This window comes from Centruroides sculpturatus, unplaced genomic scaffold (genome assembly GCF_000671375.1).
Source record: "Centruroides sculpturatus isolate CEXI.00-Female unplaced genomic scaffold, Cexi_2.0 scaffold222, whole genome shotgun sequence".
NCBI lineage: Eukaryota > Metazoa > Arthropoda > Arachnida > Scorpiones > Buthidae > Centruroides > Centruroides sculpturatus.
The window spans coordinates 179,034-191,324 of record NW_019384483.1 but is presented as its reverse complement, the minus strand read 5'-3'; the positions used below and the strand labels follow the sequence as shown (position 1 = coordinate 191,324).

Below are 12,291 nucleotides of genomic sequence, written 5' to 3'. Positions count from 1 at the left end.
AATGCTGGGAAGAGTTTGTGTTTCTTAAAGATTGTAAACGCGATGGTGTCAGTGAGAAAGATGTGTCTTCTTCTGTGTCTACGACGGAAAAAAATGTGTCGTCTGAGATACCTTCTGCTGTTCCTATTGTACACTCTAGTCATCAGAAACCCTACTGAAGAGGCCTTGACAGGCGAAATGCATTTGGGGTGAAGTATATATTTATATAAAAATAAAATTATATTTTCTTTGTTAACCTGTTTACCTTTTTTAATTTTTTATACCAGTCTACGGACTCGGGACTTATTAAGCCTCCAAAGGTCAGAAACGAATGGAAAACTAGTAGTTTTCCGTGTACTAAAGATTAGTACAGTACGGTACGTAAAATTACTTACATTGCTTTGTAATTTATTACGAAAATCTTAAGTAATTCGTTTAAAAGAAGATTTCAATTAAGTACAGTAAATATTTACTCCCAAATTAAATTGAGCCAAGATCATGTGCATTATCAGTTTTAAGTTTTTAATATTCAATTACATGCTTCGAAAGTTTCCAAACCGTAAATCAAAGCAGTTGTCCAACATGGTCTTAATTAAGAGGCAACTGATACAGATTTCGTTGATTACAACCGAGTTCATTGCTGTTGTAGTGAGTTTAACTCTGTAAAATCGAACGAGTGACTCACTTTGCTCGTAAAAATTCACATGTACGTGTTCGCTATTCAAGACAAATGGCGAAATGTTATTGGAGGAATGTTTATAACGCATTGACCATAATAAAAAATTATCCATTAAAACGTTAGAAAATGTAAAACACTACTTAGTTTCATAATGGTAATGGCAGAATTTTCTTATAGATTCGCATCACTTTTAAAATATTTTGATATATTAAATTTTTAGGAGAAAAATTTCAATAATCCTTCGTAAAATGCATACTTCACTTTGCTTTATTGTTTAAAATCGATTAAAATTACTAATTATAGATAATTGATCGTTTTGATAAATTGTTCATACTTTCTAATATCCATTTTTCTTCTTTGTAAACATTTACGATGGATAAAATCGTATCCTATAACTTTTTTGATTAAAAATTATTTAAAATTCCAGAAATGAGTTGCATAACTTTCCTGGCAAAATATTTTAAAATTGTATGTAGTACCAGAAATTAGATTTTATATGAAAATCTTTTATATCTTGCAATAATAGGTCCTTTAGCGACTGAGAACTTGCTGAGTGATTAACTACCAGGTGTGAAATTTGATATTTAAACGATAAAATAGTATCGTTAACGATTTAGGTCAGGCTGTAGTTAAGTAAACAAGGCCGAGTCTCACGTATTTAACACAACTGTCTAGAAATGTCACCGTATATCACTTGTTTCAATTTGAACTGTAATATTTTAAATATTACAGTCCAAAAATATTCCTTAAAAATCCTAATTGTTCTTAACTTGTAAACGTTGTTAATACAACGTTTACAAGTTAAGAAATATCAATATCTAATAAGAAAAAATTAATTTTTCATCAAATGATTTTTAATACTGTGAAAAAATGTACACGAAAATAAGATATTGAGACATATATTATTTCAAATTCTGTATTTATAATATAAATTTTCATATATGGAAAATTATTCTTAGACTTTTATAATTATATTCCGTGAATAACAGCAAGTTTAACATCTACATTTTATTCTGAAATGGAATGGTACATTCGACTCCAAAGCTATTCCCATAATTTTTGGTGTAACTTTCCCTATTGATTCAATGTTTAAATGTGTGAAGACAATTGCTAAAAAGATTTTCATCACCAACATTCCGTAACGATTACCTACAAATATAACATTCGTAATTCAGATTGTGTAAAATTATTATATAAATACTAATTTATAATTATATTCCATGAATAACAGCAAGTTTAACATCTGCTTTTTATTCTGAAACGGAATGGTACATTCGACTCCAAAGCTATTCCCATAATTTTTGGTTTAACTTTTCCTATTGATTCAACGTTTAAATGTCTGAAGACGATTGCTAGAAAGATTTTCATCACCAACATTCCGTAACGATTACCTACAAATATAACATTCGTAATTCAGATTGTGTAAAATNTAACAGAATAATATACAGCCTATGTCCACCCTGAAGTTCCATTCTAAATATTGGTGAAAGAATTTTTGAAATCGGATGAGTAGTTTCGGAGATTACCTGCTGCATACAAACTTACATACATACATACATTACCTCTTTATAATATTAGTATAGATAAAAGTTATAACGAAGAATACAAAAACTTAGTTTTAGAAGACAAGTTTTTAATACTTCGTTATAATTTTAATATGTAAATTACGGTCGCCATTTTAAATAAACTAACATATAATGTGTACTTTAATTGTTTAGCTAATGGAAATATCTAAAGCATAGAGAATTATTTCTGTTACGAATTAATATCTATATGATATATCTAATCACTCTATATAAAATAATTCGCTTAAATCATAACGGAAAAGGGTAAAAAATATGGCACCGGCAATTGACGAATTATCACAAAAATTTTGTTTCAAACAGTTTATATTGGAAATAAGGGGGAAGCACACTTCAAATGTACAAATAAGAACTTAATTACGATCGGCATAGTGTACTAACTAAGCCATAGTGTAACTTGAGCATTTCATTAACAAATTAATAAATCAATAGTAATATAGTTAAATAATTAAACTACAAAAGTAAACAAAAATTATACTAAAAATAAGATTTAAATAATTATACAAACATTTATTCAAATATTAAGCAATTTCTCAAAACGACTGAACACATTTTATTTAATACCTTAGTGTTACATATTAGAGACATGTAACATTAAATCTAATTGGCTTAAGCACGACACGTGATCGTCAGATTCTTTTCGTTTGTATGGTCATTATCTGTAGGTTTTAAATATTAAAATTTGTTCTTACTTACGTCATCACTTTCGAAACTTTAAAGTTCTGTTTAAGTAGTTCGAAAAAGGAAAGCATGTCTGAAAATTCGGCGTCTGAAATTACAAACGGTAATGAATGTCTTAGTTTGATTCAAAATTATAAAGTTCGGCAATTAGCAGAGATTTTATACAATGAATTTGAGTTCCTGATGAAAAAGTACGACAATTATAAAGTAAGAGAACTTCCTACAATTATAACTATTTTGGGAGATTTGGATATTGAATACGTCCGGAATCGAGAAAAGGAAATCGAGTTAGAGTTAATTAAAGAAGAAAACAGACTGCTTCTTCGGCAGTTTGAACACGAAAAGAACATGAGAAAACTTATGGAACAAGTAATTTTCCGTTTCTTTATTATAGTAGATATTTCATTTCATATCAACCATTATATAAAATATTCTATAACATACTGTTAATTAATAGAAGCTTATAGAAGTTGAATGCAATGCCGAAGAAAATTTTAAATGTTTAGAAGATAAAATCAAAGACCTCCAATCTTTGACTTTTTTTCTAAATCACAGAGCAAAAAATCTTTCCGAACACTGTTTGTATATATTTTTTTTATCCTAAAAGTAGTTTTTTATTTTATTTAATTAATTAATTTCAATCCTTCAAGGTACACAGATAGAAGAAGCATTTTCGAGACTTCAAGAAAAATATCATAAAGTAATTATAGTTTAATATTGCACACGAATTAAAGCATTTTATGATTTTCATTTTAATTCTTATTTAGTTAATCGAAGATTGTAGAGAATTATCCATATTGGTGGACAGTGATCCGGGAACATCCAATTATGCTTCTGTTCAATCAAAGTAAGTTTACTCTAGAATACTTTACTCGACAAAAAAGAACGATTCTTTATTCAAAACTCTAACGGTTTCAGACGAATTGACAAGTCATCTTTAGGAAATCGAACTCAAGCTAATAGAATGTTAAACAAAAATGTTCGAATAAATTCAAAAACTGGAAATAAAAGATTTACATGCGTAAACAGTAATATGTAAACATAAAATTTGTTCCTTACAATTCTGCATATTGTAGGTTTTCATTTGTAAATAATTTTTATTGCGATTTTTGGCCAAATGTTGGTGCCTTTGTTTAAGAAAATGTAAATTTCTTGTAATTATCAAATATGTCGTAATAGCAGATCCGGATTAGATACTGCATAAGCTTCCTTTTATATCCCAGTGCGTTGATTATTCCCGTAATTCTTTCAAGTTCTGTATTTCTGTCTCTAACGCTTGTGCCATTTGTGCACACTCTTTTTATTAACGAACGGAAAGATACAGATTTATTATGAACACAAGAAAAGTGAAAATTTTGCTGTGTTACTTTGTTACATATTACAGAGAAGATTCGTCGTTAAACTAAATACGTTATTATAAAATTCATATTATTGTATAATATCAATTATAATGAGTGCTCTAAACGGGTGATTTAGTTCACTCATTATGATATTAACAAACTATATTATATTTCTAATATTAATTTTTTTTAGTAATTGTCTCGTGTTTTAATTAATATATAATGCTTTTTTTCTTTAATTTTTTATTTCATTTATTTTTATTTATTTAATATAAAATTGGAAAATTCGTGTTTTAGATTTAATAATTTTGTAAATATTTTCAAATTTTATATTTTTACAATAGTTCAGTTAAAATGGAGAGCGGCTCTTTCATTTCAAAGATCCAGTATTTAAAAGATGATAATGATTTATTAAAAAACGTATCGGGCATTTCGGATTTAAAAGATTATTATGCAGATGACTCTCCATTTCAGGACAACGAATTCAAATATTCATCAATTTCTAAAGAAAATGGAAACTTTGATGTTACAACACTAACCGAATGTAAAAGTTCTGAATCTGAGAAACCAAAAGATGTAAGTTATACAACTCTAAAATTTGTATGAATTACTTATTGAGATGATTGGAATTGCAAATGTCGGCTTTATTCAGTAATAATAACTTAATATGAATATTATCAATACGTGAAATATTTATTGTGTAATTTTCATACAAACTAAATTGCAGTATGTGTTAGTATATCAGACTGTGAAAATTGAGTTAATGTGTTACTTCTTTACAATTTTTCTTATATATATATATATATGCACATCTAGGCCGTTCGACCAATTGCTACGAAACTCGGCACTTACATTTTAACATACTTCTCACGTAGATAATGTCATAAATCTATAAGGTTGTAAATTCTAGAAATTATGTAGACTCGTGTTATAATTGGTCTGAATTTAATTATATGTATATATTTTTAATATTTTTATAAACAAAAATATTATTAAGTTATTTTCATTTAGATATTGTCTGTAAACAAAAATTCCTCGAACGAAACAAATGAAAATTTACGAACTACAAATGTTCTAGAAACAGACAAAGAATCACAAGAATATGTTCAGGAAGTTAAAAATTTGAGGAAAGGTATTATTAGCTGTTATTTTTTTTTTTTTACTTTTCATATTTCTGTCATTATATACTGTTTTAAAGCAACAAAATGCTTTTATTATTCATTGAAAACATTCAATTTTTAACTCTCTTAATTACTCATTATAGAACATTTGACAAAGAATAAAACTATTCTGCAACACCTTGAAACAATAGAAGAAAATGTTCATAGTGGAAATTTCAATTCAAGATCACAACGGTAAAAAGCACAACTGACATCTCTAGATATTAAATGTCAATAAGTGATAAATTAAATTTTATGAATAATACGTTATGTAGCTTATATTGGATTTGATCTTTTCAAAATAGTCGTTTCGGTTAAAAATTAAAAATATACTGTACAGTTAAACCTCGATATAGCATTCCCGATCACTCCGATCTTTCCGATATCACTCGTCCGTATTCGTAAAGCTCTATGAAATATTTGTAAACAAATTTTTTCTACAAATAGTAAATAGAGCACTTGTTAGAATGTCGGAATCGGAATATGTATGATTCGGCATCACAGAGATATCGTTATTATCCGATTACGTGACAAAAATTTCTGAAAACGCCAGTGTCGACGTCATTACTATATACTAAGTGATCGTAATTAAGATACACTCAGTTAATGCTGTCAAAAAATATATTTAGCAGTTCAAAAGCAACCAAATTTGCCGATATTTTAAATCATGCGGAAAATATTTCTGTAAAAAGAACTTAGTACTATAACTGATCAGTACGGTACTATTAGCGCTTTGGATCTTAATCCGTATGGTTTTTGGTTAGAAGATACTTTAAATGTGTGGTTTATCGAAGACATACTGCAAATTTGGCTCCTTGAAAGCCACATTGTATGTGAGAAGCCTCACAGAGGTACAATAACGTTTGCCCGTTAAAGACGCTGTTAATCGCCTTCAGGTTTTATACCTTCAGAATGGATACCATGCTAAGCAGTATCATTTGCATTCCTAAAATTTCTACAACATGAGTGTCTTGTACAAATAAAATGTTCGTTGCTTACAGCTTAAAAACTTTTAGGCTGGGATTATACATAAAAAAAGCTGACTGAACCGTAATGGCAATTTTCCGTTCAGTGTAAATTCAGTGTTTCGCACATAAAATCGTGAAAAACGGAATGAAAAAATAACAAAATTCTTCGCCATCTAGTGTTAGTTCACATTACTGTACTAGCAGCGCTACATCTACATTCATTCCGGCTCCCGCCAATTCAAGCTAAACATGGATTCTTTCGTGGTTCTCGGTTACCAATTATGCATTGTTCAATTTTTAACTGTATATGCGGAGCTTCAGCGACGTCAGAAAAAGCGTAAAATTTGGGTAAGGAAGCTGTTTATGGCTTGCGAACAGCTCAGTTTCAGTGGAAGCCTGATTAAAGAACTTCGTCTACATGATCGACAGTATTACTACGAGTAAGTAAAGTTTTCCGTTCCAGTGTGCTTTTTAAGACCTAAGTGCCTCTTATTTCAACTCTATAATTTTTTTTACACAGAATATTTCGTAGTAAATCTCATTGAATAAAAGTTCACGCGTTTCTCGTTTTCAGCCTCGGGCAGTACAGCAGCAACGTCAGTAACGTCATCACTCCCAGGGATCTGATCGGTTAACATCTACATTTTATGTGACTAGAAAAAATTTCACTGAGCACCTCTGGACTTGATTTTCCAGAACTTCACGGGTGACGAACGAAAAACTTTTATGATTTTGGCTTTCACTGGTGTTTTTCCATAAGTTTGACCCCAGCTTTAGAGTGATGATTTTCTTTTACGGAGATATCTTCGTCATATTCTGAAATTCATCATGTTCTGAAATGTCTCCTAATCAAATTTAGTTGCGTTTGAACTGGTAAATATCTAAGCAGCGTTGAATAGCAGTTCTTTAATTACGATCTCTTCGAACAATTCTTACTTTTTACGGTCCTCCAGTTTACACTGTAGTATTAATTTGATGATCATGTTAAATCGATGTTTGTCTGTACATCTAACACAATGTAAAAACCAAACATTTTAAAAGTATAAATTAATATGCCTCAATGTCCTTGGTTTATTATAATATAATTTTTTTCGTCTATTAGTACGTATTTTCTATTATCAGGATTTATTAGACAGGTATATTAAATAAAACAAATTTCTGCTCTGTGAAACTTTGTTGCAGTAACTGTAAAGCCAGTCTAAAAAGTCCTGATAATAGAAAATACGTAGTAGACGAAAAAATTTATATTATAATTTTAAAAGTATAATTACCCTTGCTAAACTTTAATTTCATTTTTTAAAATACTAGAAATTTTAGCTACAAAAATTCTACAAATCGAATTTCAATCTATTTTACCTAAGTTAATTAGCAAATTTATATTTTAATGTTATACTGTAGTTTTAATTTTTACAGATTTAAAAATGATTTAAAACTAGTAATTAATTTGTACAATTAATTCAAGTTAATTTATAATTATATTTTTAGGGAATCTTTAATTCCAGAATCCTTATATCAAGAAATAATACGCAGTGAACTAGGGATTGAAGACGATACGCCAGGTAAATTTTTGCTGTATAAATTAAACAGTTTTTTAAAATAATCAAAACAATTGTATGCTTATAAACAGAATCCAAGATTATAACCACTCTTATGTCTTATCCAACATTTTATCCACATAGGAAATTAATGAATTTATTCATTTATTATAACAAAGAATTACGATTTATTGCAAGAGTAATTAAAATTATGCTAGCAAAAACCCGACTTTTTGTTGGTGAAACACCACTACGTTAAAGTGAAAAAGTCGGGTCACCGCCATCTCTCGTTTCCGTCAAGATGATGATAACCGTTTCCATAATAGAGTAGTGAACGCAGACTTACATAGTTTATAGAAACAAACAGTATCGCTAACAATTATTTGTTTCAAGGGATCCACTCGACGATACTCCTGAAGGAAGCGTTTCTAGGAGTTTCTTCTATCCAATCTGGAGGATGACCTAAGCGACATCATTGATCTGTAGTTAGAGAATCGGTAATCTGTTATTAAGCAGAGTCAGTCTTTCGGCCTGTTGGACTTCTGGGCGGAGACAGTCCAACGTAACCAGGTTGAATCTCGGGAAAAAGAGATCGGTCTCTTATGTAGAATGAAACCATTGTTCAGGATTTATTAGACAGGTATAGAGAAAAGATCCAACGAGAAAGATAGTCAGTCTCTTTGGTAAAAAAAAGACGTTCAATCGTATCTCGGAAAAGACGATGAAAGAACTGGGAGTCCAGTGGTCGACTCGGAAGTGGAGACGTTTCTTCGTACTCCAGGGAAAGACGAAACCAGAAAAGGACCGTTGATCTTTCGGTCAATAAAGACGTTTTCTCATACCCAGGAAAAAGCTTATGACCTTGGGCACACGTGTTTTTAATATATTTCTGATATAAACCAATATTCTGATTCTTAAAGATCTCCTTTCTCCTCGTTTCCTATTGGTTTCTGTTCTGTTGCTATAACTACGACCACTTAATTTGTGATCGAGCATCGTTTTGTCATCGAAATGGAGAAAGTGTTCTGTACTGTACATCTTCCTTTATCATGATGCTGGGCCCATTACTCCCTGGAATGTTCAATTACTACTTCCTCGGGATGATAACCCGTAATCAGAGAAAGATGTGGTTTTTTGTTTCCGTTCGGGGAAGGATATTGCTATGATCAAGATACCACTCTGCAATTTGACGCAAGAAAGCGTATTCCCCTTTGTTCGTCTTACATATCGGGTTTCTTGTTTACAATTTCTCCCTTACAAACATCTAACTTACTCCAATTAAATTTTCCTTCAAAACACATTTCCTCTGTTTTCGCGCCTTTCGAAACAAAGAAATATCAACCAACCAACTCAATCAATTTGTTTCGACAAAAAAGAATACAAAAACAAGTGAAGGGTTTCGGGCCTCACAACTACACACACTTGAAATTTAATTCATCTCCAACAACAAGTTCAACAATTGATAAAATTAATGATGCCTAAAGACGGAATGTCCAAAGAAATTGCATGAATTTTCAAATAATGTAATAGCTTAATCCAGAATTTAAAGATTATGAAGAAAATAACTGAGGAGTAATAACATTTGATGGCTTTTATTATGTAAAAATTGAGTATATTATATACTAACTTATAAGACAGAACTGAAGATAGCCGTAGGTTATAGAGAAATAACAAGCATAAAAATCTCTAAGATAAAACTACTTTATTAGAATAAGCTTTCATAAATTCACATGGATCAATATGAATAAAAGTTTTAATTTAATATTTTAGTTTTAATTACATCTGAGAAAAACAGATACAATTCATTAATATATTTTTACATTCATCTTTTATTTATCTAATTATTTGGCTGCTATTTGAAAAAATTGTAGAGCTATAAATTCTCACTGTCGTCCCTCCGGCTTCTTTCCTTACTCTCAAGAACGGAGTTGAAGATGAAAGGCGACACGAGATATGGAAACTTTACGGGCAGGAAGCCCCGATTAACTATAATATAAGAGCTTTTATCTAATCCGAAGTCATATTATTTCTATTCAAAAATTCTTTCCTGAAAGGAATTAACAGATGATTGGCACGACTGTATTGTTAAAGAAAAAGTATATTATACAGGGCAAACTACTACTAATTTGAGATGGAGAGCATATATTTTAAATAAAATAAATTAAAAATATGATTAAAAATTGCTGCCCGGCATTATGACGATTCACAATAAATAATTGCTCGTTTATCTAGGAATTTTTCTAATTTAATATTTTACATTAAAAAAATGTATAGCTATGTTTCCATAAAATAATTTTTTTTAGATATACCATCGGAAGAAATATCCTTTTTCACTANAAAATTGCAGCCCGGCATTATGACGATTCACAATAAATAATTGCTCGTTTATCTAGGAATTTTTCTAATTTAATATTTTACATTAAAAAAATGTATAGCTATGTTTCCATAAAATAATTTTTTTTAGATATACCATCGGAAGAAATATCCTTTTTCACTACATCTGGTAACAATGGTAATTCAAATCAGTAAGTAGTTTGATTTTTATGCGAGAAAACTTCAAAATTATTATAAACTCTAAACATATTGCTTTGATATTTCAGAGAAAAGAAAACTTATCTGTTAAAACAACAATTATTTGAAAATAAAAAATTACAGAAAAAGTTCGAAATTTATAAAAATAATAATCAAGTAAGAATGAATAAAGAATAAAACAAACTTTATAGCTATTATAAGGATTTGAAAGAATTATTATTGTCCTTATATCAGTAGTGTAATTCATTGATTTAAAAAACAATTTTTTTATAAAATCACAATTTTTATTGCACAGAATAAATCTTGCCATCATCGGGATTGTTTTACTAGAGCAGAAATTTGTAAGGTGCTAACTGAAAGAAATTATTATAAAGGAAAAATGGAAGAGACAGTCCAAGTTTTACAAGCAATCCAATTTGAAAATCGTAAAAATATGAACATACCAAACAAATATAAATATTCAATTAAAATATTGTAAAGAAATATTTAAACTTTTCTTCATTCTTAACGAGACAACGTTTTAAATTTTTATTTTGATTATAGCTTCTTGAAGTTCCTTCGCCTATTCAAAAAGAAGTCTGTTCGAAACAATTTGTGTTACAATCAAAATATCTCCGGAAGATTTAATGATATTCTTGACGATTTCATTAGTTACGTACACAATAAAATTGATAGTAATACTTTGTTACCCCAACAAAGAAAATGGTACGATACTTATTATAAATACAAGTTAAAAAGTAAAATAACTTTAAATAATTCTCGTTTTTTAGTTCTGAAGATGATCAACATAACGCATCACGGAATGCTCAATTCTACCGAGAAGAAAAAAATAAAGGGGAGGGGGAAACTATAATAAATGTATAGATTCTCCATTAAGATTCAATTTTATTCTTATTTAAACCTTTCTAAAAATTAACTTTTAAATTTTATTTCTTTCCTCTAACATTTAAAAATTACTGTAAACCATTTATAACTAATGGACCTATTGAGTTTTTACATAAATTTGAAATATTGGTCTAAACTTGTATTTCTATTTGTAAAAATGATAAATAAAATATATGACAAAAGTATGGAATATGCACATATAATATTATTGAATATAATCACGTTAGATTCGAATTGGGTGAGATTTCTAGTAAATATTAAATCCCAAAGAAAAGATTTTTTTGGTTTTAAGGGAAAAGTTAACAGAGAAGTTGAACGTGTTAATTAACAGAATAAATAGTAAAATAAATATAAAACTTAATTAACTCGTCATTTTGAGATTCGAAGACGCAATGCTTGATATAACGATATCACAGTTGTACGAACGTTAGCGTATGAGATATTAGAAGCATATCCTTACGTAAAAAACAAGAAATAAAAATACTGGTAAAAATTTTTTTATTTTTACTTCAAATATATAATTTTTATTTTTATTGTTTTGTAGTTTAAAATGTTTTCATTAAATAAAAGTGGTACAAATAATTTATTTACTCTTAACAATAGTCGAAGCATTAGTTAACTCTTTTGGAATACATAGAGATATGCTTCAAATACGAGTACGATTTAGGAAACAGCTGGTGAAATTTAAAAGACTAGTCGCCCAAGTCGTATCATTTGCAGAACTTTATATATTAATACTTAAACATCAAATTAAACAATTGTATAATGTGAAAAATTTTTTAAATATATATATATATATATACAGGTAGAACAAATATGCAATAATTGTAATGTCTAAATGATGTAATAATTAATATTATCACCACATGTAACGATTATTTACACATTTTTGTGAAAACTGGTGCAGTATGGATTACTTTCATCCGATGTGTAGCCAGTAGAAAGTTCT

General features: G+C 29.0%; 1 protein-coding gene across 1 annotated transcript; it reads left to right on the top strand.

The window, feature by feature from the left end:
- The first annotated feature begins 2,893 nt into the window (after window positions 1-2,893).
- Window positions 2,894-11,517, top strand: LOC111621512 (JNK-interacting protein 3-like). Its single transcript, XM_023363667.1, has 13 exons — window positions 2,894-3,291; window positions 3,380-3,500; window positions 3,573-3,622; window positions 3,690-3,769; window positions 4,607-4,838; window positions 5,274-5,394; window positions 5,527-5,617; window positions 7,876-7,949; window positions 10,390-10,450; window positions 10,526-10,613; window positions 10,753-10,931; window positions 11,001-11,162; window positions 11,228-11,517. The coding sequence occupies exons 1-13, from the start codon at window positions 2,992-2,994 to the stop codon at window positions 11,319-11,321; spliced, it is 1,653 nt and encodes a 550-aa protein (XP_023219435.1). The 5' UTR covers window positions 2,894-2,991; the 3' UTR covers window positions 11,322-11,517.
- Window positions 11,518-12,291: the final 774 nt, after the last annotated feature.